The sequence below is a fragment of the Budorcas taxicolor genome, chromosome 13 (assembly GCF_023091745.1).
Source record: "Budorcas taxicolor isolate Tak-1 chromosome 13, Takin1.1, whole genome shotgun sequence".
Classification (NCBI taxonomy): Eukaryota; Metazoa; Chordata; class Mammalia; order Artiodactyla; family Bovidae; genus Budorcas; species Budorcas taxicolor.
The window spans coordinates 72089601-72117356 of NC_068922.1; the positions used below are offsets into that span (position 1 = coordinate 72089601).

The window sequence follows — 27756 nt, forward strand, 5'->3', positions numbered from 1 at the left end:
CGGGGCCCTCGGGCCCTCAGGCCCCGCCCCGCGCGGCTCGCTGGCCCCGCCCCGAGCACGGCCCTCCCGCTGGCCCCGCCCCGCGTCGCTCGCTGGCCCCGCCCCGCGCACCAGCCCGCCCGCGCGCCTGGCCCGGGCGGCGCCGACGCGCTTGGCGGGAGATAGAAAAGTGTTTCTGCGAGCGCCGGCGGCGGCCGCAGTCCCCGTGAGCAGCGGCCGGACCTGTGGTCACGCTGACGCCTCGCCACGCGGCCCCGGGGCCCGGAGCGGCCGGAGCAGCTCGCACCCTGACCCCGGCCCGGCTCCCGCTCCGGGCTCGGCCGGCGGGCGGGCGAGCGCGGCGCGGCCCGGGCCGGGGGGATGTCGCGGCGGACGCGCGGGTGAGCGGAGCGGCCGGCGGAGGGCCCTTCCCCCCTCCCCAGGCGCCATCCTCCTCAGCCCCGACCCCTGCCCGCACCGCCCCCCTCGCCGGGGCTTTTCCGATCGCGGCCGGGCGCGGTTGGGGTCGGCGGAAAACTCAGGTGTCCCGCGTCGCCTGACGCGGGGAGGCGTCGAGGGTGCGCGCGAAGCCGGGGAGCTCTCGGGGGCTCCTCGCTCGGGACCCCCGGGCCTGCTGGGCCTCGGAGCTGGGGCGAGCGGGTCTCCTGGGACCCGGGCCAAGCCTTGTATGATGTCATTTTGTCTCCCGCCTAATTGCGGGGTGGGGGTGGGACGGTGGTGTCAGCTGGAAGGGCCTTTACCGGGGAGGGAGGCGACCCCTGGAGAAGAAAAATTATTTTCGAAGTCGCGGTGAGTGGGAGGCGAAAGCCTGGAAGACGCTTGTCTTTGGAGCCTTTCGGGGGGTCTGGTTTTGCCGGTGGGCATTTCTTAACGTTCGGGGAAGCACGGAGCACTCCCGGCTCTCTCCCCTGACCTAGGAGGGTTGCTGGGGCCAGGAGGGACTTTTTGGTCCCTCACCACCTGGGCTCGGGGCCTTCGGTCGGTCTCGCTCCGGAGACCTTCTTCCTGTCCTACGTGCGGGGGTTGGGGCAGCTGGGGTTGAATGCAAGGGGAAGAGAGACTGATCTGTGCCAGCAACCCCTGGGGCGGAGGCAAGAACTGCAGTCTCCATTTTACTTATCCCCCAGAGTTTGAATGGCAGAGACAAGCCAGAAATCAGGTCTGTGAGTTCCATGTTCCTGTCTTACACCTGTTCCTTGAGTGTCTGAGCTCTAGGCTTTTCAACCAGTCTGGGAGTCACACTACAGAACCACAAGGGGTTCTGACCTGTTCCCTCCCAGGATTCACGTATCCATACCAAATAGCCTGAAATATCCCGCTTCAGGTGATGTTTGCCTTCACAGGCTTCTCAGCAAGGAAACATCTGATCCCTGGGAAGTCATCAGGCACAGGGTGTGTCTTCCTCAGGCCATGGTTTCTCAGAGCAGCTCCAATTCCCAGGAGTTATTTTCTGGGCAGGCACTGGTCAGGCCCTGAATTTCTGGTTCAGGAAGTGTTCACTCCAGGCAACAAACCCAAAGCCCCTGAAAACCCCCAGGTCTTCTACCATCTATGCCCTGGGGCTCAGTGGAAGAATCCCAGCTCCCAGGTGAGGGATGGGTTCTGCATCCTGGAACCCCACAGCATTCAGTTTGATTCTTGGCCACTTGCTGTAGCTCTCTTCTGCACAGTGCCCTACTTCCTGCTCAGCTTCTGACTCACCCCAACTGGAGCAGAGCCCAGCACATGGAAGGGCATAGAAAGGGTGTGTGAGACCTCCACGTGGTTGCACTACTGACTTAGCCTCTGCTTTTCCTGCTGGGATTATCAGATGAGGACCTACAGGTGCAGGTTAACCCCTGCGAGCTTCGTGTGTGCGTGCTAAGTCGCTTCAGTTATGTCTGACTCTTTGCAACCTTATGGGCTGTAGCCTGCCAGATTCCTTTGTCCATGAGATTTTCCAGGCAGGAATACTGGAGAGGGTTGCCATGCCCTCCAGGGGATCTGCCTGACCCAGGGATTGAACCTGTGTCTTTTATGTTTCCTGCATTGGCAGGTGGGTTCTTTACTGCTAGTGCCACCTGGGAGCTCAGTTTTCACATCTGTTAAATGGGAATAATGAGAACGCATGTGAAGTAGACAGTCATTACTGTGATGGTGATATAAGTATGTTAAACCTCACGGAATTGTCCCAGCCGCCTGAAGTACTGTCCGCATTAAATAGAGTGTTGGAGCTCCAGAGGGTGTTCACAAAGAAATCCCTTTGTCCTTGAAGGAACATTTGCTGAGCTTCTGTTAGAAGCTGGGTGTCAGAGAACCAGAGGCCGGGGTCAGTTGATGCTAAAGCCAGCTTCTTTCTGTTATTAGTATCTTGTAGAATCTCCTATTTTGAGATGGTGGAGTGCTCCATGAATTGGGTTGGGAATGACGAGACAAGGTTGAATTCCAGCTCTCTTGACTGGTGTTGGTGGGTTTAGACAGCATCTGTCCCTTCCTTACCTCATTCTAAAAGTTGACTCATGTTAGCATTTCTGATCAACTAAGAGGCAGCAGCTTTGCATGTTTATCAGTCATTCATTCCTGTATCTGGCCATTTCCAGAGCAAACATTTCTTAAGGCATTTTGGTGCCATCCTCCAAAGGCAGATACGGAGGTGGAGGTGACCTCTGTCCCGGTTGTCAAGGAGATAGGCATTTGCAACCTAAGGGCCTATGTTATGAGACAGGAGGATTTCCAAGGCGCTCTGGGGAGTGTGGGAGTGACTAGGGAGATGGTGAGAAGGGAAAAGGAGGGTGCCTGCAGAAGGAAGTCCTCTTCCTTCTTTTGATACCTGACCTGTGCTTGGAGACTCATAGACTTTTCCTACGTAAAAATGCATGCCTGAGGAATGTCCCTGACAGGTCCACCTGAGTTGGGAGGGTGCTCCAGTGAGTCCCAGACATCCCTGGGCATGGATAGCATGATCTTCATTTTTGTAAACATTAAACCACGTAAATAGGAAGATGTTGGAGTGACTTAGAAAATAAAAACATTCAGAATTCAAAGTTGCTTGTACTCTGATTTTTTGCTCCATAAATTAGGCCTGTGTGAAGGCAAGGATTGAGAAGGGGTATGCAAAAATGCACATAGTTACTGAGGTAATATATTTTCTTTTTTAATATATATTTATTTGGCTATGCTGGGTCTTGGTTGTGGCATGCGGAATCTCTAGGAACTCTCACTTGGAGTATGTGAGATCTAGTTCCCTGACCAGGGCTCGAACCAGACTCACTGCATTGAGAACATGGAGCCTTAGCCACTGGATGACCAAGGCAGTCCCTGAGATAATGTATTTTAAATGGTTTTCTCAGATAACCAATATTTCTTAAAATCCTGGTGCATAATGATTACATACATCTTTGACTTTAATCCTTAAAATACCCATGCAAGTTAAAGTTTCGTTACTGAAAAGGAAACATGAAATGGGTGTCTGGTGTTGAATATCCTAATATTCTTGGTGAAATCTTTTTTCTTTTAGCTTTTGAAATCATAAGGTGTTAGTGAAAAGACAAGAATAAAGAAGAAAATAGACCATAGCTCTATTTCTTCTTTTAATATTTATTTTAGTTTATTTCCTTGGCTGTGGTTGGTCTTAGTTGCCACACGTAGGATTTAGTTCCCTGACAAGGGATCGAACCTGGGCCACCTGCATTGGGAGCTCAGAATCTTAGACACTGGACCACCAGGGAAATCCCCATAACCCCATTTCATCAAAAACTTTTTAGAAAGGGGGAGGGTGGAAGCACCCACATTTGTGCCTACAGTAGAAGCCCACCTCCCTGAAACCTTTCCCTCGAGGTCACTGGCCTCTGTCCACACTCTGTCCATCAGGTGGCAGCCCTTAGAGACGCATATCCTTGACCTTTGGCTTTTTTCCCCTGCAGTGAGGAGCTGGATGAGCTGCACTACCAGGACACAGATTCAGATGTGCCAGAGCAGAGAGACAGCAAGTGCAAGGTCAAATGGACCCAGGAGGAGGTAAGTGACACTGAGGGGCAGTTGCGGGCGATGGAAGTGATGGAAGCTGTGGGGGGGCGGCAGGGGTGGGGGCAGACGGAACTGAACCTGGGGTGTGTCTGCCCCGACCAGTATGATGAAGGGGCGGCGCTGTTGAAGGCGGCCGGTGGGCCCTCTGTTTCTCTCTGATGCTTCTCAGCATTCCTGTACCCTGTCAGTATTGACTCTGGGAGGGATGTGTCTCTGAGGAGCAGCAGTTGCTGTCTCTGGGAAGCTGGTGTGTTCTGTATCCTGAACTTTAATTGTGCCGCTTGTCCTGTAACTGCTGGGTGGTTTAGCTAAATCTGCCAACCCCTACTTTATTATCATTTTAAAAAATAATAATTGTATTGTGGTCAGTAATACCAAGCTCTGAATTGATTTTCTTTTTATTCTTTAATTGTGTTTATGGAGTGTGTATATATATATATATGTAGTCAAATGCACCTTTTTAAACTGGACAGTTCCATCACTTCTAATAAGTGTGTGTTACTTACATAAGTGCCATCTTGATTATCCCTGGAAGTTCCCTTTGTGATTCATCTTTCCCAGCTCCGGGCAGTGGCCCATCCAGTCAGTGTCTCTGATCTTCTTGCCTGTTCTCAACTGTACTGTAAATGAATTCACAGAGCTATACTCTTTTTCTTTCTGGCTTCTTTTGTTCAGTGTAATGTTGCATGATTCAGTACTTTGTTCATTTTTTCTTGCTGAATAGTATTCCGTTGTATGGATAGCCCATGGTATGTTTCACTTGTTGATGGGCATTTTGGCTGTTTACAGAATTTGCCTATTGAGGCTAGAGCTGCTATGAAAATTCTTGCCTAAGTATTTTTGAGGATTATGTTTTCATTTCTCTAGGCGGGATACGTAGGGATGTATCCCTAAGGGGTAGGTATATGTTTAGTTTTATAGACTGTCAGGTCTTTTTGTAACTTGACTGTACCATGTTAAACTCCTATTGGCCTTATCTTTTTGCTCTGCCTCTGTTTTCCTAGATGTGTTTAGCTGTGAGTCTCTTTCCCCCCCAACCTCCTCTTAACTTACTGTTTGAGTTGTGAAACACTCTTAAATCATAAGAGATTTTTCTTCACAGGAGAGCTAGGCCAGCCTTTTCTGTTCATCCCACTGTAGACCAGGGTCTGTATCCTGCTCTTGTGGTCTTAGGAGATCAGACAAGGTGGGGTCCCTACCGCGGAGCATCTTTCTCTGCCTGGGATGGAGAAATAAGACCACACACAAGGCCCGTGGACGTGCTGTGGCCATCACAGCGCTGGCAGGACTGACATTCTTTATGCCCACAGTGGTGTCTCCTGTCTTACACTAAGCCTTCTGGACCTAAGAGGTGCCTGTCATTGTCTTAACTGCCTTTAGAAGTTGAGTTTACTGTTGTCTGAGAGGTTAAGGAACGCTTCATGGGTGAGGATTTGGAAAATCAGTGATCAGGGAGGTATGCAAAATAGTGGGTAAGTCAGAACAGGAAAGGGGGTGTAGGTGGGAAAAGGCAAGTAGAGGGGCCCTGGTGTGGCTGGAGGGAAGGGTCCTTGAAGAGTTTTTGAAAAGGTTGATTTAGGGAAAGATGGAACAGAGTCCAAGGAGGAAGGCCTTGAAGCTTGGGCTCAGAGACGGAGGCTTGCTCAGCTGGCAGGGAGAAGCCAGTGACGATTTTTAAAGCGGATGAATGATGTGACTGTAGCTTCAGGGAGCTGGTCTACTGGATGTGGGGTGGATAAGAGATCTGGGGCAGCCTGAGGCTGAGCAAGCAGGGAGGGGCGCTGCGTTGTTCAGACAGAAGATGGCTGTGGCGGGATGAGGGCAGTGCAGGTAAGAGTCGACAGGTGGAGGGGCCCACGGGGCCCAGGAGGAATTGGAGAGGGGGGAATTGTCCACCCCCGTTGTCAGGGAGGATGGTGGTGCTGGAGATGGACCCAGGGGACATGGGCAGAAGGCAGGGGTTGGCCTGACCAGGTGGGATGGGCAGCAAGGGAGGGCATGGTGTCCGGAGCTGACTGTGTGGACGTGGGCTGGCCCCGCAACAGGATTTATGGGGACTTCGTCCAGCTGGTGCTGGGCTGTGGCCAAGCTGAGTTGAGGGTCTGGATGTCTGTGGTGGCCTTTTTTTTTCCCCTGCCCGGGAGAGAGAGTGTGTGAAAAAACACCTAATGTTAAACCATTGTAACTGTTCTCAAGTGTATGTTGAGTACATGAAGCGTATTCTCACTGTGCAGCAGATCTTCGGAACTCTCATCTTGCAAAAAAAGCTGAATCATTAACACTAATTTTCCCCATCCCTTCCCCCTAGCCCTTGGCAACCACCTTGTTTTACTTTCTGTTTTTAATTTCTTTTTTTATTTGGCTGCCCTCTTCTTCGTTGTAGCACATGGGATCATTTTCTCGGTGCCACGTGCAGGATCATTAGTTGCAGCATTTGGAATCTAGTTTCCTGATCAGGGATTGAACCCAGGCCCCCTGCATTGGGAGCACAGTCTTAGCCGCTGGCCCATCAGAGAAGTCCCTGGTTTTTATTTTTGACTACTTTAGATTCTTCATATGAGTGAACTTAGACTGTCTCTGTCCTTTTGTGTCTGGCTTATTTTGCTTAGCATAATGTCCTCAAGGTTCATCCAGGTTGTAGCTTGTAACAGAATTTCCTTGTTTTGAGGCGGAATAATATTCCACTGTATGGATAATACTACATTTTCTTTATCTATATAAAGTTTAAAAAAATAAGTTTGGGGGATTCCCTGGCCATCTAGTGGTTAGGACCCCAAGCTTTCACTGTGAGGACCTCAGTTCAATCCCTGATGGGGGAACTGAGAACCTACAAGTTGCAGGGGGTAAAAACAGTCAGTTTGCTCTAGGAATATTTTACACACAAACAGCTACAACTGTTGAAGTACAATCCAGTGAGTTTCAGTGGATGTGCTGCCGTGAAACTCACAGCAACACCACCTTGCTGGGTGTTTCCATCACCCCAGGCATCTCTTGCTCCCTGCTGTTCATTTCTTCCACCCACCAACCAACCCTGACCATGGACACCGTTGACTATCTTTTTGTCCCTATAGCTTTGTTTACCTTTTCTAGAAGTTCCTCTGCACAGAATTAAGCAATACGTACTCTTCTTATGTCTGACTTCTTTCTCTCATCCTATTGATACTGTGATTTTAATGTTGTTGCATGAATCAATAGTTTATCTTCAGGAGAACGAGTTTATGTTCAGGAGAGTGTTCTAACAGATATGTTTTTCCATTCCAAGTGCCCACGTTTCCCTGTCTCCAGGGCTGGGTCACTGTCGTCTCTGGCCTGGATGCCTGTAATGGCCTCCTATCCTCCATTCTGCCCTCCTGCAGCCCTTTCTCCTGCAGCTGCCAAAGTGAAGTTCACAACAAGCATGTTGGACTGTGACCACCTGTCAGTGGTGATGCTTCAGTGCATCGGTGGCCTTGCGTGACGCAGAGGCCTGAGTCAACCCTGCGTGTGCTCTGGTCCCCGCCGCCCCCGCCCCCACCCCCAAATCCTCTTGCCTCCCTGTCTCCTGCTTCCTGCAGCCTAGCCTCACTAGAGTTCCTTGGAGCCTGTCCCTTGGATCCCCCGTAGGCCTCATTGTCCATCTCTCCATCCCTGCAACACAGAGTGGCCCTCCTTTTGTTTGCAGGATCCTTTGATTAGCGTCTGCTTCCCTCTAGACTTTAAGTCCCCAAAGTTGAGCAGCTCTGATGCTGGCGTGCCTGGTGCAAAGTTAGATGATCACTTCATGACATGAATGGATGCATGAGGCTGTTCTCTGTGTTGGAGGGAGGGTGGGTCTCAGTCCAGAGCAGCCGCTTTCTGCACGCGTGTGAGCTGAGCCCTGTGTCTTCCTGGCTTTGGCAGGACGAGCAGCTGAAGGCCCTGGTGAAACAGTTTGGACAGCAAGACTGGAAGTTCCTGGCCAGCCACTTTCCCGTGAGTGCAGCCCCTCTGCCGCCCGCTCCCCCGGACAGGGAGCCTGGGAGAGACTTGGTGTCAGGGAGAAGAAAGGAGAATTCCTTACCAGGTGCCCCCCGAGCTCTCCCAACAAAACAACCTTCCAGCCTCCTGAGGCCCTTTGTACCCAAACTGGAATCGGGGCACCCTGATGTAAGCGTCCCCACGTGGCAGCCTCTGGGTGCCTGGGGGCCTTAGGCTCCATGATCATGCGTCATATCAGTGGCATATTTGCATTTCTTCCTGCAAGTCACTGACGAGTGGCTGCTTGGTTTCTCAACCGTGAAACTGAACCTGAGAGGAAACGATGCTTGAGCAGGCTTCATGGTGAGGCCCCCGCAGAGCTGACCGGAGCCACCATGTCCAGCATCTAGAGCCTCCTGGTGATGTGGCTCCCCCTAGGATCCCCCACACCCAGCTCTGCAGGTGGCCAACAGGGAGGGGATGTGGCAGGAGCTGCTGTTGGCTTTCCTGGCTCATCAGGCAGCTCGGGGACCAGGTCACCAGACCCTTTGGCCCCATCCCTCACTCCCTGTCCTCTACAGGGTCTGAAACCTTCAGGGAAATAGCCCCTCTCGGAAGCAAGCGAGAATCCCTGATGTAGCCCGCAGGCTGGCACAGGGCAGTTGTGGGCAGTGGCTCTGCACAGGGTTCTGAGTTTGCCTGCTTCCATCCAGGCCCACTTGTAGCAAAGGGAACCACAGTGTCCTGGCCCGTGGGTGTGTAGTGTGTAGTGTGTGGTGGTTCTGGGAACGAGGCAGGGCCACAGGCCAGGAGTTCTCAAGGATGCCTCTCCTCTTCCCAGAACCGCACTGACCAGCAGTGCCAGTATCGGTGGCTGAGGGTCTTGAATCCAGACCTCGTCAAAGGGCCATGGACCAAAGAGGAGGACCAGAAGGTAATGCCTGGGCCTGAGCCTGCTACACCGTGGCATTCATGCACCCCGGGGGAGGGGGTCAGGAGACTGAGGATGACATCCCACTGGTGGGTGCTAGGGTGGGAAACAGGGGGTGGGGGGGTCCCGCTGGCCTCACAGCGTCTTTCCCCCAAGGTCATCGAGCTGGTCAAGAAGTATGGCACGAAGCAGTGGACGCTGATTGCCAAGCACCTGAAGGGCCGGCTGGGCAAGCAGTGCCGTGAGCGCTGGCACAACCACCTCAACCCTGAGGTGAAGAAGTCCTGCTGGACGGAGGAGGAGGACCGCATCATCTGCGAGGCCCACAAGGTGCTGGGCAACCGCTGGGCCGAGATCGCCAAGATGCTGCCGGGGAGGTGAGCCGCCTGCTGGGGCCAGGGCCGGTCAGGGCACCCCCTGGCCTTTGTGGGGATGTTCAAGGCCTAGTCCGATTTCTCTGGCTTTGTTCACTCTTCCCAGAAGGAGAGGCCTTCAGATTCTTGCCTCGGGCGGTGCAGGGACTGGCTGCTGGGAGACTGGAGCGGGGTGGGGCAGGCCTGGGGGCCTCCTGTTCACAGTGCAGGTTCTCATCTGGGCCCACTTTTGGCTTCGTGCCCTGGCCATGGTTGCACGCGCGCTAAGTCACTGAAGTCATGTCCTGACTCTTTACGAGCCCATGGACTGTAGCCCACCACACTTCTCTGTCCATGGAATTCTCTAGGCAAGAGTACAGGAGTGGGTTGCTGTGCCCTCCTCCAGGGGATCTTCCTGACCCAGGGATCAAACCCATGTCTCTTGGATCCTCCTGCACTGGCAGGCAAGTTCCTCACCACTGTGACACCTGAGAAGCCAGGTGGCTTGGGTTGCCTGGTCTTTTTTTTTTTTTTTTTAATAAAAGAGAGTAAGTCTCATTCCTCCTGGTCTGGACGTCCAAAGCACTCCTCTGTTTTCACTCTACTCCTTACTGGGCCTGGCCGCTCCAAGCACTGGGTCTCTCGAGGTTCTGCAAGGAGAACTGGAACGACTTGGGCTGCAGTCTTGCCAGATCTTCCAGGGTCAACTCCAGGCTCCCGAGTTGCTTCACACAGTTGCTTCTGGAAACCGTAAAAATCTCTTATTCACCACTACCATCTACCCTGCTCTCTTGTCTGTGTACTTGTGTGTGTGTGCGTGCGTGTGTGTGTGTGTGTGTGTGTGTGTGTGTGCGCGCGTGCGTTGACCACCCCGTATAGTGCACAAGATAGTCGTAGTTCCCTGAGCAGGGATTAAACCCGTGCACCCTGCCTCAGGAATGCTGCATCCTAATCACTGGCCCTGTCCATGGGCATTTCTACTTTGCTTTATTTCTAATCTTTTCTTTACGATGGCATTGTGGTGCCAGGGTAAATGGCATGGAGGGAAAGGAGATAGAATACCAGATGGCCTGTTTTCCCTGGAGTCTGAAATCATCTGTTTCCAAACTCAGACCTAAGTGTGTTAATCCTTTTGGTGCTTCCACTAACCCTTGGATGGAGACTCTTCCCCGTGTGGCCAGCCTGACCTGGCTGATGCCACAGCCTCACCTTGATCCACAGTCACCCTCGCTCACCTGTCGGGCTTTGCACTATGCTCTCCTCCCACCCACAGACATGGAGCCTGGACGCCCGCTGCCTGGTGCCCACTGTGTAGCCAGCTCGCTCTCACCCTTTGGTTTTTGGTGGGGAATGTTGTTTCCTCCGGGAAGGTTGGTCTGTCCTTCCCGCCTGTGGTGAGTCCCTGGCCACCTCCGCATAGTGCCCAGACCCTCCTCTGAGACTGGTGGCCTATTCAAGCTGTTATTCTGGTGGAAAAGCACTCAGCTCAGAGCCCCAAAGAAGGCACTGTCTCTGTGTGTCCACAGTTGTGCACTGCTGCGACCCGTGTGCGCTGGGGCTGCTCACGCCGACGCCGATGTGTGCTCCCACAGTCCGTGCTTCCCTGTGCCTTGTACCGCTCTCCTCTCTGCTGCTCTGTCCTGCTCTACTGCGCACCCATCGGCCTCTCTCCGTCCACACTTCCTGCGCTCCTGTACCACTGTGCTACCCTCCCTGCTTTTACATGTCACTACTCTGACTTAAGCGACTATACGTGTTTGCGCTTTAATCTTTAACAAGTGATGGAGGAGGAAGTGATCTGATTTTCCAGATTAAAAAGCCAAGGCTCAGAGTAGTCAGCAGGGGACCCTGTGTTTTCTTGCTCTGCCCTCTCTGGTCATTTTCTATCTATGGGAGGTGATCAGGGCTCATGTTTGAGATCCCTGAGCCTCAGGACATGGGCCAGCAGCCAGCAGCTTGCTTCCAGTTTCTACAGATGCCCAGGGAGCCGGGAAGGGTCTGAGGGTTGCCAGAACACTTCAGTGTTAGGATTTTTACCCTGTCGGCTGAATAAGATGTTTGCTTACTTCGCAGAGGTGTGTGAAAATACTCTGTAAATCATGCCAGGCTGCAGGCATGTCAGACTTCATCTTAGAGCCCTTAGAGATCCTCAGGTTGAACCCTCCTTGACAGAAGCTGGAGCTCAGCTCAGAGAGGCTAATTATGCACCCGGTGGGGCGTGGGCCACTGAGCTGGGGTCAAAGGTCCCGTTGGCCCCTGCAGGACGGACAATGCTGTGAAGAATCACTGGAACTCCACCATCAAGAGGAAGGTGGACACGGGAGGCTTCCTGAGTGAGTCCAGAGACAGCAAGCCCCCCATGTACTTGCTGCTGGAGCTGGAGGACAAGGACGGCCGCCAGAGTGCCCCCTCCTCGGAAGGCCAGGTGAGCAGCGGGAGCTCGGGAGGGCTTGGCCACTGCACTTGGGTGGGTCGGGATTTCACGTGTATCCGATGCCATCCCATCAACACCTGCTCCTCCCTTTTCACCCGTTCCCTCGGCTGTTCTTTGATCCTGCAGGAGGGTCTGTGTGGCCACCCGTCTCTCACGAGGGCCTTTCCCCGTGACACTTGTGTCCACGCTTGGCACTCACCTCCGCACAGAAGCAGGATGCAGAAGCCAGTGTCAGGGAGGGGGAGGCGGGGAGGCCTTCAGCCTCCCTCTTGTCATCAACAGCTTCCTTCCCACCTGTTGCTCTCTCCAGCTTTTTCATAGTAAAACATATGTGTACTTGAAAATCAGATGTGTCAAGGTGCCATCACAGTAAGATTCGTCTTTTCCTGTGGAGATCAGGACCGAGACAGTCATGTCGCCACCACCACAGTCAGGATGCAGAATGTCCCCATCACCCCCCAGGCTCTTGTGCCCCTTTCAGCCCAGAATTTCCCATCCTTAGTCCCTGACACCCTTCACCAGTTTTTTTAATCTCTGTAGTTTTCTAAAAAGTCATAAATGAAATCATATGGTGTCACTTTTATAATTGTTAACATCTCACATCCCTTGTGGCTCAGCTGGTAAAGAATCCGCTTGCAGTGTGGGAGACCCGGGTTGGATCGCTGGGTTGGGAAGATCCCCTGGAGAAAGGCTACCCACTTCAGTGTTCTGGCTTGGAGAATTCCATGGACTGTGTAATCCGTGGGGTCGCAGAGTTGGACATGACTGAGTGACTTTCACATCCTACACCCTAGGGCACACTTTTTAAAAAATTGAAGTTTCAGTTCAGTCGCTCAGTCATGTCCAACTCTTTGCGACCCCATGGACTGCAGCATGCCAGGCCTCCCTGTCCATCACCAACTCCCGGAGTTTGCTCAAGCTCATATCCATCGAGTCAGTGATGCCATCCAACCATCTCATCCTCTGTTGCCCCTTTCTCCTCCCGCCTTGGTAGTAAATGTTGGCACATGCATTAAACAGTATATCCGTTCTCTCTGGAAGTTGGGATTTATAGGCTCAGCCTTGTGCCTCACAGGCTTGTTTCTAACCCTACAATGATCATTGTATTATTTTTGAAGCATGGAGAAAGTTTATAATTGCAAGCATTGATCAGTGAGGTAAATTCCATACACACAGAAAAGGTGAGTGTTTTCTGGCGGGCAATCTAGCAGAATGCATTCAAGTTTTTAAAGAATGTGTCTATCTACCTCAAAGAACTTCTTAAGAAAGAAGTGAGCAAATGAGCAGTGATTTAGTTACAAGGACAGTCAGTAAAGTTCTGTTTCTAACAACAAAAAGTCAGATGTTAACCTTAGTTAAATAAATTACCAGGATAATAGAATCATTAAAATGACAGTGGAGAGAAATGGGTGAGGCTGGACCTGTGAGGTCCAGATCCAGGTCTAGGCACTCCCTTGGGCCTGCAGGGCCAGCCCCCCAGACACAAAACATCAGGGGGTGTTTTGTATAAGATTAGACCTTCAGTTCAGTCGCTCAGTCCTGTCCGCAGCCTCATGGACTGCAGCACACCAGGCTTCCCTGTCCATCACCAGCTCTTGGAGCTTATTCAAACTCATGTCCATTGAGTCAGTGATGCCATCCAACCATCTTATCCTCTGTCGTCCCCTTCTTCCGCCTCAATCTTTCATAGCATCAGGGTCTTTTCAAAAGAGTCAGCTGTTAGCATCAGGTGGCCAAAGTATTGGAGTTTCAGCTTCAGCATCAGTCCTTCCATTGATTATTCAGGACTGATTTCCCTTAGGATGGACTGGTTGGATCTTCTTGCAATCTTACAAATGGGCTTCCCTGATGGCTCAGTGGATAAAGAATCTACCTGCAATACAGGAGACATAGGAAATGTAGGTTTGATCCCTGGGTCAGAAAGTATCCCTGGAGGAGGAAATGGCAACCCACTCCAGTATTCTTGCCTGGGAAATCCCATGAACAGAGGAGCCTGGTGGACTCCAGTCCATGGGGTCACAAGAGTCAGACATAACTTAGCGACTAAACCACCCGTTTTACAAACGTCATTTTCTCCTTATATCTTCCCCTGTCATTATGTGTGTACAGACCTTTGCCTCATCCTTGAATCGGTCATGCTGTCTGTCGTCTCTTGTCTTGATGAGCGTCTCGTCACCATGTATGCTGCAGTGGACATCACTGTTCACATCGCTTGTACGTGTGCCTTTTTATGTGGGGGAATGCTTAGTCGAACAGTGTAGACATTTGAAATTTTCCTAAAGTGAAAAGTGAAAGTCACTCAACCGTGTCCGACTCTTTGCGACCCCATGGACTCTACAGTCCGTGGACTTCTCCAGGCCAGAATACTGCAGTGGGCAGCCTTTCGCTTCTCCAGGGGACCTTCCCACCCAGGGATTGGACTCAAGTCCTGCTGCATTACAGCGGGTCCTTTACCAGCTGAGCCCCAGGGAAGCACTTTCATAAGGCATCGCCAGATTCCCACTCAGCCCCAGGGAAGCACTTTCATAAGGCATCGCCAGATTCCCACTCAGCCCCAGGGAAGCAGCTTTCATAAGGCATCGCCAGATTCCCACTCAGCCCCAGGGAAGCACTTTCATAAGGCATCGCCAGATTCCCACTCAGCCCCAGGGAAGCACTTTCATAAGGCATCGCCAGATTCCCACTCAGCCCCAGGGAAGCACTTTCATAAGGCATCGCCAGATTCCCACTCAGCCCCAGGGAAGCACTTTTCATAAGGCATCGCCAGATTCCCACTCAGCCCCAGGGAAGCACTTTCATAAGGCATCGCCAGATTCCCACTCAGCCCCAGGGAAGCAGCTTTCATAATGCATCGCCAGATTCCCACTCAGCCCCAGGGAAGCACTTTCATAAGGCATCGCCAGATTCCCACTCAGCCCCAGGGAAGCAGCTTTCATAAGGCATCGCCAGATTCCCACTCAGCCCCAGGGAAGCAGCTTTTCACAAGGCATCGCCAGATTCCCACTCAGCCCCAGGGAAGCAGCTTTCATAAGGCATCGCCAGATTCCCACTCAGCCCCAGGGAAGCAGCTTTCATAAGGCATCGCCAGATTCCCACTCAGCCCCAGGGAAGCACTTTTCATAAGGCATCGCCAGATTCCCACTCAGCCCCAGGGAAGCACTTTCATAAGGCATCGCCAGATTCCCACTCAGCCCCAGGGAAGCACTTTCATAAGGCATCGCCAGATTCCCACTCAGCCCCAGGGAAGCAGCTTTCATAAGGCATCGCCAGATTCCCACTCAGCCCCAGGGAAGCACTTTTCATAAGGCATCGCCAGATTTCCACTCAGCCCCACGGAAGCAGCTTTCATAAGGCATCGCCAGATTCCCACTCAGCCCCAGGGAAGCACTTTTCATAAGGCATCGCCAGATTTCCACTCAGCCCCAGGGAAGCACTTTTCATAAGGCATCGCCAGATTCCCACTCAGCCCCAGGGAAGCACTTTTCATAAGGCATCGCCAGATTCCCACTCAGCCCCAGGGAAGCAGCTTTCATAAGGCATCGCCAGATTCCCACTCAGCCCCAGGGAAGCAACTTTTCATAACGCATCGCCAGATTCCCACTCAAAGGGCAATGCCGTCCTGCTGTAGCAGAAAGTGGAGCTGCCTGTTTTCCCACACTGGGTCACAGCTGGCTCAGATTTTACAGAATGTCTGCCAGTTTTATGAGCAGCTGTGCAGTATCATTGCTTCACTTACATTGCTTTTACTAGTGAGGTTGACCATTTTCTCTTTTTTTAATTAATGTTTTATTTTATTTATTCTACTTTAGCCACACTGTGTAGCCTGCAAGATCTTAGTTCCCCAACCAGGGATTGAGCTTCTGCCCTTGCATTGGGAGTGCAGTCTTAGCCACTGGGAGCCTCACGTGTGCTGGGTTCAAGGCTCCTCGGGCAGTCAGGTCAACATGTCAGAGCTTGTTTCCAGATTCTTGCAGGGGAGATAATTGCCACAAACGATCTTCCTCTATTTCTTTTTTCTTTTCCTGTCACAAAATTAGTATCCACTCCTTTTTCAAACCTTCATTTTGAAATAATACTAAACATACAAAAAAGTTGCAAGAAGAGTGCTCTCCTATACCCTTTACTGGGTTCATTAAATTTTAATATTGGTCAGATTTGCTTTATGTTTCTCTATGTACATAGATATTTTTTAACCTGAGCTATGTGAGATACATTGGTTCCATACATTGTGCCTTTTATCCCCTAATACTTGAGTTGTATTTCCTAAGAATAAGGACATTCACCAGTGGACCTTGAGTACACACTTGGAATTTAACTACTTTAGGAACTTTAACTAATCTTCCATCCAGTTTCCATTTTTTTCCTGCCTATGACCCAGTCCAGGGTTAGACACTGTTTCGTTGTCCTGTCTCTTTTATCCGCTTTAGCCTTTCATGGTACTGATACTTTTGAAGTATAAGGTTAGGCTTTGTTGTTGTTGAGCTGCTAGGTTGTGTCTGAATCTACGACCCCATGGACTGTAGCATGCCAGGCTTCCCTGCCCTTCACTATCCCAGGATTTGCTCAAGTTTATGTCCGTTGAGTCGGTGATGCCATCCAACCGTCTCATCCTCTGCCACCCCCTTCTCTCCTTCCCTCAATCTTCCCCACCATCAATGAATTGTCTCTTCACATCAGGTGGGCAAAGTATTGGAGCTTCAGCTTCTCTATCAGTCAGTCCTTCCAATGAAAATTCAGGGTTGCTTTCCTTTAGGATTGACTAGTTTGATCTCCTTGCTGTCCAGAGGACTCCCAAGAGTCTCTAACTCCACAGTTCAAAAGTATCAATTCTTCAGCACTCAACCTTCTTTATGGTCCAACTCTCACATCCATACCTGACTACTGGAAAAACTATAGTTTTTGACTAGACGGATCTTTGGCGGAAAAGTGATGTCTCTGCTTAGGTATGTTATAGACCGTCTTTCAATTTGGGTTCACTTGAGTTTCCTTATCAAGTGCTAGGGTTGATAGACTTCTGATAAGGTTCAGATGGTGCATTTTTGCTGAAACACGGCACAGTTTGTATCTCATAATGACAAACTCAAACTGCATGCCCTGTGTCCCCAGGGAAGTGTCGTGACCAGCTGGCCTCCGGCATTCCCTGCCCTGAAGGAAGAGGAGAGCAGCGAGGAGGAGGTCACAGCGGCCGCCCCCGCCCAGGAGCAGGAGCCTGTGCCCGCGGAGCTGGACGGAGTGCGGACCCCAGAGCCCCTGGAGGACTTCCCCAAGCGTGAAGACCAGGAAGGCTCCTCGCCGGAGACCAGCCTGCCCTACAAGTGGGTGGTGGAGGCTGCCAACCTCCTCATCCCGGCTGTGGAGTCCGGCCTCTCAGAAGCCCTGGACTTGATTGAGTCGGTAATGTTGGTTGAGGGACTTCCCGGTGGGCCCTGAGCACCCCTATGAGGGAGCACTCGTCCCCCTAGACAGACGTCCTTCCGTCTGCTCATCGTCTTGCTGATGTAGCTGAGCCGATACTGAGCGCCCGGCCAGGGCCTGGCAACCCCAAGAGAGTGGCTGTGCCGTCCCTGTCTTCAGGGAGCTCCTGACTCACTCGTAAAGCCCGGGGTGGTGGGGCATGCTCCCCAGCGGAAGTGGGGGACAGAGTCCTCGGGGGATGGGGAGGGTGTGGTGTCCATAGCAGCACCAGTGCACTGGTGTTCGTGTAGCGCCGACGGTCGGGTTTCCTGGAGAGGACCCCGGGAAGGGCAGGGGTCTGGGGCTGCGACGGTGAGCGTGTCCCAGTTTCTCAGGGAGAGCCACACTGGCTGTGGGCTGTGCCCCTTGGGGAGGGGCTCTGGTGGGGGCTGCACTTCTTGGTGTGACTTCACAGCTCCATCTCCCAGGCCTGAAGTGTGGAGTGGGTTTCAGGAGGTGGTGGGCAAGAGGCTGGTGACTAGGGGGGCAGAGGCATTCAGTGGGCAGCGCCCACACAAGCCTTCCCACTTAGGCTTCCTCTTCTTAGCTGAGAATAATGATGCTGTTCATTGAACATCTGCTAAATGTCAGGCTGTGGGCCTAACGTGTAGTCCACATGGTATCTTGGGAGGGGTATCTTTTCTGTGTTTTTGTAGATGAGGCTCAGAGAGATCAGATGGTGTACCCAAGGTCACACAGCGAGTAAGGGGCTGAGGTCTTAACCATCGTGCCCAGTGTCCTGCCCAGTGAGGGCTTAGACTGTGAAGTCGGTCTCAGGGGGCTGCCTGCTCAGACCCTCTGGCTCTGGGTTTCCCCTCTTGCCACAGTGGCAGGAACTCTGGTGTCTCCTCCACCAGAATGGATCTCGCAGTTAGCTGTGTGTGTCGGTCTGTTCAGCAGACTACCCGAGGGCCGGCTGAGGTGAGCGCTGCCCGCCCTGCTGGAGCCTCACCGGGTTGCCTGGGGCCATCCTCAGACTCCTCTCAGGCACCTGTCATGTCCCAGTCCTGGGGCTCCTTCTGTGATGACGGTTTCTAACCCCTGAATACCTGCCACGCGCCAGGCTCGCTACTTGCTGCCTCTCTGTATGCTGTCAGTCCTTTAACAGCCTGTGAAGGGGGTTGGGTGGTGGACTCAGCTCAAGCTCAGACAGGTTAGGAGGCTTATCCAGAGTCACAACAGCTGGTGAGTGCTGAGCTCGGGCTGACTCCACGATGACCTTCAGCGACTGGTTGGGGGGGGCGGATCACAGTAGCTGTAGAAACACTGCCATCGTCCCCTGGGCCAGTCCTTGGGGCGTGTACTTGGGCCTGTTAGATGCTGTGAATTCCAGGGGCCCCTGCAAGGTTGGCGTTCCATGCTGGGAGGTGGTCCTGGAGTCAGCACTTCCCTGAGCTGCCCTCCACCCTCAGGAATGAACTTCCCAGGCTCTTGCGAGCCCCAGGGACCAGAAATCACCACTGGGGTTCCTGTCCATTCAGAGCCAGATGCCCAGGGACCAAAGTGGAGACATTTGTCTCCAGAAGCCCTAGGGCTAGGTTGTCATTAACTGGACAAAGGCAGAAAGGACCCAAGCGTTCCTCTCAGAATTACTCTTAGGAACTTAGTGACCTTGGGAGGATCATACCCTCTCTGACTTGGCTGCCTTGGGTTGTGAGGGAGAGGGTAATACTCCCTCAGCAGGGTGGGTAGAGGGTGGATACAATTTAGCTGAAGCACCCAGTGAGGTGCCGTGATGTACAGGCTCATGGAGCCCAGGGCCGCCTCCTGTCTGGGAACGTGGCTGGCAAATGAAGACCCTTCATCCTGCTCATGGCCTAGGGCCCAGGTCTTCACTTCCAGGTGTCTGTCAAGAAATAAAGAAGGTTTATGTCCAAGATGTTCATAAAGAACATCTGTTCTTAATCTTTAAGAATTAGGAGGAACCCAAATGTCCAATAGAAGGGGACTGAGTAATGTATATTCAAATGATAGAACATTTTTCAGCTGTAAGAATTATTATAAAAGTTAATGTTTTTGCTATAACAACAACTAAAGTCTACTGATGGTAAACATCAAACTTTGGTAATAGAATGAGGTGCCTGCATTATTCCAGCTCTACAGAAATTTTAAATGGAAAAAGAAGCGAAATAGAAATGATTTGTATTAAAGTTAGGAACATTGAAAATACTAAATATTTAGGGACACAGGTAAGTGTTAATTGATAAAGAAATGCATAAAGATGGTCAGTACTTAATTTCGGCAGTGGTTTCCTGCATGCAGGCAGAGGTTTGCCAGATAGACCTGGAGCTTTAGTGATAAGGTTTTATTTCTTAGGCTTCTTGATGGGCATATGAATTTTCTTTGTATTTTTTTCGGTGTTTTTTGTGTGTCTTAAAAATGCATAGCACATTTTTTTTTTTTTAATAACAGCAAGCAGCCATGTGCATGATAGGATTTCAGTTATGTTTACAGATACAGATACACAGACATAGAAGAATCGTTGAGGAACGGCAAGGAAGAGTTAAGGGTGATTGTTCCTGGGCTGTGGAATCAGGGTTTTTTGTTGTTGTTGGTTGTGCCACGTGGCATGCGGGATCTTGGTTACTGACCAGGGATTGAACCTGTGCCCCCTGCAGTGGAAGCGTGGAGTTTTAACCACGGGCCGCCAGGGAGGTCCCTGTAGGATCATCCTTGACGCTCTGATATTTTCCAGTAGCACATGAGCCCTGTGGTTTATCGACCGCTGGGAAAGCCAGTTACTCCTAACCCCGCCCCCGTCTCCGGGCAGGACCCTGACGCGTGGTGTGACCTGAGTAAGTTTGACCTCCCCGAGGAGCCATCAGCTGAGGGCAGCCTCGTGGGCAGCCCAGGGCAGTCCCAAGCCTGGCAGCAGCAGCCCGCGCCACCCCGGCCAGCTGCTGCTGCCGCGCCCAGCGTGACCGAGTACCGCCTGGACGGCCACACCATCTCTGACCTGAGCCGCAGCAGCCGGGGCGAGCTGATCCCCATCTCCCCCAGCACTGACGTGGGGGGCTTGGGTGTGGGCACACCGCCCTCCGTGCTCAAGCGGCAGAAGAAGAGGCGTGTCGCCCTGTCCCCCGTCACAGAGAACAGTGCCAGCCTGTCCTTCCTGGACTCCTGCAACAGCCTCACCCCGAAGAGCACGCCCGTCAAGACCCTTCCCTTCTCTCCCTCCCAGGTGCGTGCACCCCACCCCGACTGCTCACTGGGAGCAGGTGACGGTCCCCCGCTGCCCAGTACAGGCCATTTTCTGGGTGTCTGCTGTGTGCAAGGCCCTGTGCCCAGTGCTGGGGACGTGGGACCCCACACCAGGTCTGGCCCTGCCCTCATGAAGCTTAGGAAGACCATTTCAGAGCTACTTTTTTTTTTACCTTCTGAAAAGAAGCTGCTCTCAGACAGCCAGCCTGCTTTGCCTTAAGTTCACGGCCAGCAGCACATGGGGGTGGGAGATGGACTCCCGTCAGGCTGGCAAAGGGAGGATTGGGTGACGCCAAGCCAAGGGTCCACGTGGACCTGCATATCTGTCCTGGCCTTTGCTCTCTGGCCCTGAGCTCATCGCCTCATCTGGTTTCCTTTGTCGTCCTGGCAGTTTTTGAACTTCTGGAATAAACAGGACGCACTGGAACTGGAGAGCCCTTCGCTGACATCCACCCCCGTGTGCAGCCAGAAGGTGGTGGTCACCACGCCACTGCACCGGGACAAGACGCCCCTGCACCAGAAGCACGCTGCGTGAGTGCCAGGCCTGCCCTTGCACCCCCAGCAGAGACCGGCTCTCTGGGCGAGGGACGCCTTGGGAAAACACCTGGGACTCTTGTTTCATGAAGGCAGCCTCCTCCTGGTCATCACACCTCCTTCATCAGTGTAGTCTGGTGCTTCACTTTTGTTCTAATTCTTTTTTTTTTTCTTCTTGTTTTGTTCTTTCGGCCACATGGCTTGCGGGAACATAGTCCCCAACCAGGGATTGAACCTGTGCCCTCCTCAAAGTGCAGAGTCCTAACCACTGGACCACCAGGGAATTCCTCTTTTTTTATTTTTTTAATTTGATGGTTTTCTAAATTCAGAGATTAGAAATGTGGAGAGTCCACCTTGCCACGAAAAATGTAATGTGTGCGTCATTTCTGTAAGTTCCGAGTGCAGATCCACTGTGCTTGAGCAGATCTACGGGAAGGACACAAGGCCCCCCAGTCCTCTCCATTTTCTGGTGCTCAGGAGGGACGGCTGTGTTCCACCTTCAGGCCTGTACAGGTGGCTCACCTGCTTCTGTGGAGGTGCTTTCACAATAAGTTTTCTTCCTTGTATCATCATGACCCTTGAATTCCAGGTAGAGTTGCTTAACTGCTCTTCGGCTCGTTACATTTGCTGGGTGGGGGAGAAGCATTGCTATTTATATTTCAGGAGTCAAGCTGTAGACCAGGGATCCGCTCAGGAATTTTAGTTCTCATAATGATAGGTGATTTCAGATAAGCTGTATGGATCTCTTGGTCAGAAATCTGTCTTTGAACAAGTGATCTAAAATTTAACATAGATAGGTTTCTTGAGAAACGATTTTCCTGTCAAGTCACTAAGCTTTTAAACAGACAGCTGGCACCGCAAAAGGAGTAGCTGCTGCTTCTCCGGAGAGACGGGGAGGGGTGTGGTCTTCCTCGGTCTTCCTCGCCTGCCTCTCCTGCTGGGGTTGCAGTCTGACCACAGGCCACCTTGTTTTATGGAAAATCCTAGTGAAGGCAACATCTTCAGCAATTCTTCCACCCATTCGGGTCTCCTGGACTCCCTCAGGCTCTTCCTATTCTTTGCTGTTTTTGAGGACGGCCCTTCCTCTCTGCCCCCGGAACTCCCCTTGCAGATGAGGAGGTGGGTGGGTGGGCGGGCGGGCAGATGGGATGGGAAGAGACCACGTCTGGGGGCTGCCTTTCTGCCGCTGAGGCCAAAGGTCAGTTGGGGGTGTGGGAGTCAGGAGCAGCCCATGGCAGAGCCCCCCAGTGCCATCGCCCAGCCTCCTTCTCCGTGCCTGGCAGGTTTGTAACCCCAGATCAGAAGTACTCCATGGACAACACTCCCCACACGCCAACCCCATTCAAGAACGCCCTTGAGAAGTACGGACCACTAAAGCCCCTGGTAGGTGGTGTGGCCGGGCCAGTCCTCCAGCTGTTTATGATCACTCACCCTGTCCTGAGATCCCATTAGCGTCTCCCGACTGCCTTGAGAAGTTGCGATTCCCTAGTTTGATAAACAGGGCCCCCTGTTAAAATGAGTTACCAGCTCTCCAGATGTCTCCAGAGCAACCACCATGCAGGCGGTCCTGGCTGGTGCTGGAGCTACGGCGGCATCCCAGTGGACCTGGGGGTGGTGGAGGCCGACATCCAAAGTGACCGAATACTCAGCTCGTGGCTGTGCCAGGCAGAACATGGGCAGGCTTTGGGATGGAGAAGAACTTACGTGGGTGCTGCAAGCTGGTTGAGGAAAGTGGTGAATTGCTTGTCAAACCCAAGGCTGTTGACCAGCTGCCTGTCAGTGGGCTGGAAGCAGCTGGGCAGTGTGGAGACATCTCCTGGGTTGCTTTCCCCGCAGTGTGAGGACGGCCCTTCTCCCCCAGCTCCTAGTTCATGAGATGGTCCTGCTTTACCCCAGGGCAGAGAGGGCTGGCACCCCGGGTTTTCTGAAGCAGGTCGTTTCTGAGAACCCAGCCGCAGGTGGGAGAAAGGCGGGTCATGGAGAAGAATCCCTGCAGTGAGCTCCCCTCCCGGCTCACCCCGTGGGGCACAGGTGGGGCTGTGGTCTCCCCGTCCTGGCTTGGAGCTGGCGGAGTTGCCCCGGGCCAGGCACAGTCAGTCCGGCCCTTTCCTGACTTGGACTCAGCTCCCAGATACTGAAATGTCTGTGTGCTCTCGGGACACATCCAAGAGGGCAAGTCCAACCTTGGCAGCGATAATTCAAGTACACGGGGGCTTTTAGAGTGACTTCTCCGGTTTCACTGTGCCCTACATCCCCTGGCCTCTGCCACCTGAGCGCCTAGGCCCAAGAAAGGGATGTGGAACCAACACCTCTGTTAGTGTGGGGTCGAGGCGGGGAAGAATTGGGCTCTGAGTGTGTCCGGGTCCTCTCTTGGTGTGGGGCCGAGGTGGGGAGGAACTGGGCTCTGAGTGTGTCCAGGCTCTGAGCTCACAGCTGTGTGGCCCTGGGCTGTGCTCTCAGCCTCCGTCTGTACTCAGCGGAGGATGCCAGCTGGTTCCTTGGCCTGGGTGAGGGTGGTTGTGATGAACTGGAGTGCTCCCAACCCTCAGGGAGCTGAGGCCAGTGGCCCAGGCAGGACGGTTAATGGCCATGGACACCGTGTGTGAGGCCAGCGTCCCGGCTCCAGGCCGCCTCCGGCATCGCCCAGGGCAGTGGAGGTGCGGCCAGGTCTGCCCTGCCGCCCCCACGAGCAGGCTCGGCGCGAGTCCTCTGGCCTGGGTGCAGAGCCTCACCCTGGCCATCCCCGCCCGCAGCCCCAGACCCCCCACCTGGAGGAGGACTTGAAGGAGGTGCTACGCTCCGAGGCCGGCATCGAGCTCATCATCGAGGACGAAGTGAGGCCCGAGAAGCAGAAGAGGAAGGCCGGGGTGAGCGGCTGGCCGGGCGGGGGGCAGCTGGGGAATGCACCGGGGGTGGCGGGGCAGGGGAACAGGCACCAGGGGCAGGGGGACGGGGGCCGGCCGGGGAACAGGCACCAGGGGCAGGGGGACAGGGGGGCGACCGGGGAACAGGCAGCGGAGCAGGGGGCGGCTGGGGAACAGGCACGGGGGCGGGGGGCGGGGGGCGGCCGTCCGTTCCTACAGCCTGGGGGTCCATAAAACTGGCCGGCACAGCTGCCTGCCACCCTTCCCTCTCCCCTTGAACTGGTGCCTCAGTTATTCCGCGTTGTTTGGACCCTCCTGAAGTGGGCTCTGGGCCAGGCGGGGTGGGTAGAACGGTAATTAAGACCCAGAAGGGGTCGCTTCTGGAGTTCAGTGGGCAGAAATGGCAAACACCCCCAGTGACTCAGCAGCATTAGGGGACAGAAAAGGCCCAAAGAGGATTTCAGGGGGCATCCTTCAGACGAGCCGCCAGCCGGCTGTCGGCGCAGTGTGAGGAGGTGGGGCCAGCCGGTTCAGGTGAGGTGGGAGCGGGTGGGGACACTGCTCTGGATGCCGGGGTGCAGAGGCCGGGCCACGCTGGACAGACCTGTCCCACCCCCGGCCCACGTGGTTTCCTGACCGCAGGCGGCTGTGTCTCCTGTTTTGAAGCCCCTTTGTTCCCAGGGCTCTCCTCTAGGGAGAAAGGAAGGCGGGAGTGGGCCAGAGTGGTGGTGGGTGGCCAGGCGGGGAGGGGACCCTCCAGCTGGGCCCCCTGGTGTGTAGGCAGCTGTGTCTGCAGGTGGTTCCCAGCAGGGGTAGCAGCTGTTGGGAGCACAGGGCTGAGTTCGGGAACAGTTGTCTGTCTCAGAGGCCCTCCCTGGGGTCAGAGCTGCCCCTGATCTGCTTTTAGGAGGCGCGGGGCTTGGGGGCTGGGCATTCCCATAACAGCCTGTGTCCCATGGGGTTATGTGTCTCTGTGTAGCACCCCGGCTGGTGGGTGTTCTAGTGGTAACTTGGCTGTGTGGGTGTTTAGTGTGGTAGAGACTTGGGCTGTGCTTGGTCCCCTTGGGGCTGAGGTTGGGTGGAGGTGGCCTTGGCGTCCTCCATACCTGGTGAGCATCTGGCAGGACAGTCTGCCCTGTGGACAGAGTCTACGATGGGGCCGTGTCCTGGGCCCCCACGGCTCCCCCGGAAGATCCTCTCCAGCCGGGCCTGCTCAAGGGCTCTCCCTGCACCAGGGCCTGGTTTCTGGACCAGGGCAGCCGGGACCAGTGTCATCAGGCACTGAGGGTGACGGGAATTCAGGCGTGTGTCCTAACCACCACCTCTCCCCAGATGCGGCGAAGCCCCATTAAGAAAGTCCGCAAGTCCCTGGCTCTTGACATCGTAGATGAGGACGTGAAGCTGATGATGTCCACGTTGCCCAAGGTTGGTCAGGGGTCTGGGAGAGAAGCTGTCCTGTGAGGTCACTCCCTACTCCCCACCCAGCTGCAGGAGGCTGAGAGTATGGAGTCTCCTTGGGGGACCTGGGCCTCTGGAGCCCTTCAGCCTGGAGAGCCCTGGGGGTGGAGTCGGCAGGGCTTCCCTGTGCCGGGCTCAGCGGGGAGGAAGGGGGCAGGTGGCACTGGGCATTCCCCACTGGTCGACCCAGGCAGCCTTGCTCTGGTCCTTAGAGAAGGCTCGGTCGGCAAGCGCTGATGGCGAGCACTTGTTGGGCGTGTGTGTTTTCTGAGTCCCCAGCGCCTTCCCTTGTATTGCACTGCTAGGGAGGACCCGGAGACGATCAGTGAGGTGCCTTGGGGCCCTGCCAGGTGATCGAGGCACCTCTCCCCTGGCATGGATGCCGCCCTATTCCCAGGCCAACCTCCAGAGGGGGCTACTGCTTCCACAGAGCCTGGGCCCCAGAAACCATGCCGGGCAGTCGATCCCTTGCAGCAGGCAGTGAAGTGAGCTTGTATCTCACTGGTGGCTGGCAGCAGACAGTGAGGGCTGTGGAAAGGCCCACGAGACAGATGACTGCCTGGCAGCTCCTACAGGTCCGCCTGCCACTCAAACTCCTGGCAGAGAAAGCTCCGTCTAAGGCATCCACGCCAGGCGGGAACTTGGTGCACTCCAGACAGACCCTTGGGCGAGTGAAATAACTAGTGGAAAGAAAAAAAGTCAGGTCAAGTGGTTAAATGCAGAGGAGGTGGAGTGGAGGGCCTGGTCTCTGGCATCTCTTGAGCTGCCTGTGCCTCAGGTTCTTGCCTGTAACAAGGACGCTGAGCCCAGCGGGCTGTTTCAAGGGTAAAGGCCTGTCTGGGAGGCTGCCCAGGCCTGTGGCAAAACGCTGAGCCTCTGACTTGGTTTTGCTTTCAGCCGACCAGCATCCTCGCAGCGGGCTCCTCGGGCCTCACCCCATCGGGCAGCAGAGAGGACAGCAGCCTGCTGAACGAGGGCTTCCTGCAGGCCAAGCCCGAGAAGCCGGCAGCCCCGAAGCCCCGGGGCCACTTTGCAACCCCTGCCCCTGTGAGTGCTGCCCCCCAGGGCCTCGCTCTGCGCCCTCCACACCCCAGGGCCTTGCACTGGCTTTGCCTCTGCCTGATGCCCTCCAGTGGCTCTGCTGACTGATGAACGTAGGCTTCACATCTCTGTCCAGATGCCACTCCCGTGGGGGACCTGGGTAGCAGAAATCCCCCTCCGCAAAGCCGCTCCTTCACGATGTGGTCTCACTCGTAATTAAGACATATCTCCGTGACTTTGTCCTTGAAGGCAGGGATCCCCTGCCTGTTTCCCCAGCCATCTGCAGTTGTCAACCCCTCTCTGCTGCTCTCCAGCCTGCAGAGTTATAGGTTTTTTCCTCCCATGGGGGCTGTCCACATGGTGGGCACGGGGGAGGGTGGGGGCTCATGTTCTGGTCCAGCCTCCTTGCTCTATCCCTGAGGATGCCCAGAGATGGCACTAACTCCCCAGGTCCACCAGGAAGGTGCAGTGAGTGCAGATTGCGACTTCTAGAGGGAGGGAGTGTGATAGAAAATGTCCCCACCCCTCCCCAACCAGGGTCTCCAGGCTTCCCTAGGAGCCCCGGCTGCTGCCTGGATGGTAACCCCCTTTCCTCCTCCCAGATGACCAGCGCCTGGAAGACGGTAGCCTGCGGGGGCACCAGGGACCAGCTGTTCATGCAGGAGAAAGCCCGGCAGCTCCTGGGTCGCCTGAAGCCCAGCCACACGTCTCGGACCCTCATCTTGTCTTAGGGGCTTGGCAGTCACGAGCCCGTTCTCATGTTTACAGGGGGCTGGGGGCCAATTCTGGGGTGTGAGTGGGAATCACACTCAGACCACCTGCAGGGAGCCTGCTGCCACCAGCCCCTCCCAGACTGCTCAGGTGGGGACAGGCAGGCCCACCTGCTGTCCTGTCTCCGAGCCCGGCTGCAGCTGCGGGCAGTTCCTGGTGCTAACAGAACAAAGACCCACCTCTGAGCTGGCCTGGCCCTCCCCGAGTGCCACAGGGAGCCCCTCAGCTTCTCCCGAGCCCTGGCCAGGCCTGGCCTCATCTCAGACCCCTGTTTAGGACAGGGGACCTACCTAGCCAGCGTGCTCCTTCCTTCAACTTGTTGGTGCATTTTCTTGAAAGAATAAAAGTTGTCTTTCTCCTGGGCTCTGATCTCCACCTTCCTCCTGGATCCTGCTTGTGGTTCCCTGGTGACTGCCCTTAGGGCCCTGAGGGATGGGGGGACCTGACCCTCATCCTCAGAGTGCCACCTTGTCTGCACAGCCCAGGCCTGGTGCTCTGGACCCTATTGCCTCCAGGAAGCCAAGGTGCCAAGAGGCAGTTTTCTCTGCACTCCTGCCTGGAAAATCCCATGGATGGATGAGCCTGGTAGGCTGCAGTCCATGGGGTCGCAGAGTTGGACACAACTGAGCGACTTCACTTTGACTTTTCACTTTCATGCATTGGAGAAGGGAATGGCAAGCTACTCCAGTATTCTTGCCTAGAGAATCCCAGGGATGGGGGAGCCTGGTGGGCTGCCGTCTATGGGGTTGCACAGAGTCAGACATGACTGAAACG

General features: G+C 54.2%; 1 protein-coding gene across 1 annotated transcript; it reads left to right on the plus strand.

Moving 5' to 3' along the window:
* The first annotated feature begins 360 nt into the window (after positions 1-360).
* MYBL2 (MYB proto-oncogene like 2) lies at positions 361-27214 on the plus strand. Its single transcript, XM_052651028.1, has 14 exons — positions 361-380; positions 3903-3996; positions 7885-7956; positions 8783-8875; positions 9029-9249; positions 11488-11650; positions 16766-17053; positions 19884-20294; positions 20706-20845; positions 22132-22231; positions 23602-23715; positions 25045-25137; positions 26068-26217; positions 26814-27214. Exons 1-14 carry the CDS (start codon positions 361-363, stop codon positions 26940-26942), a joined length of 2088 nt encoding a protein of 695 aa, XP_052506988.1. The 3' UTR covers positions 26943-27214.
* Positions 27215-27756: the final 542 nt, after the last annotated feature.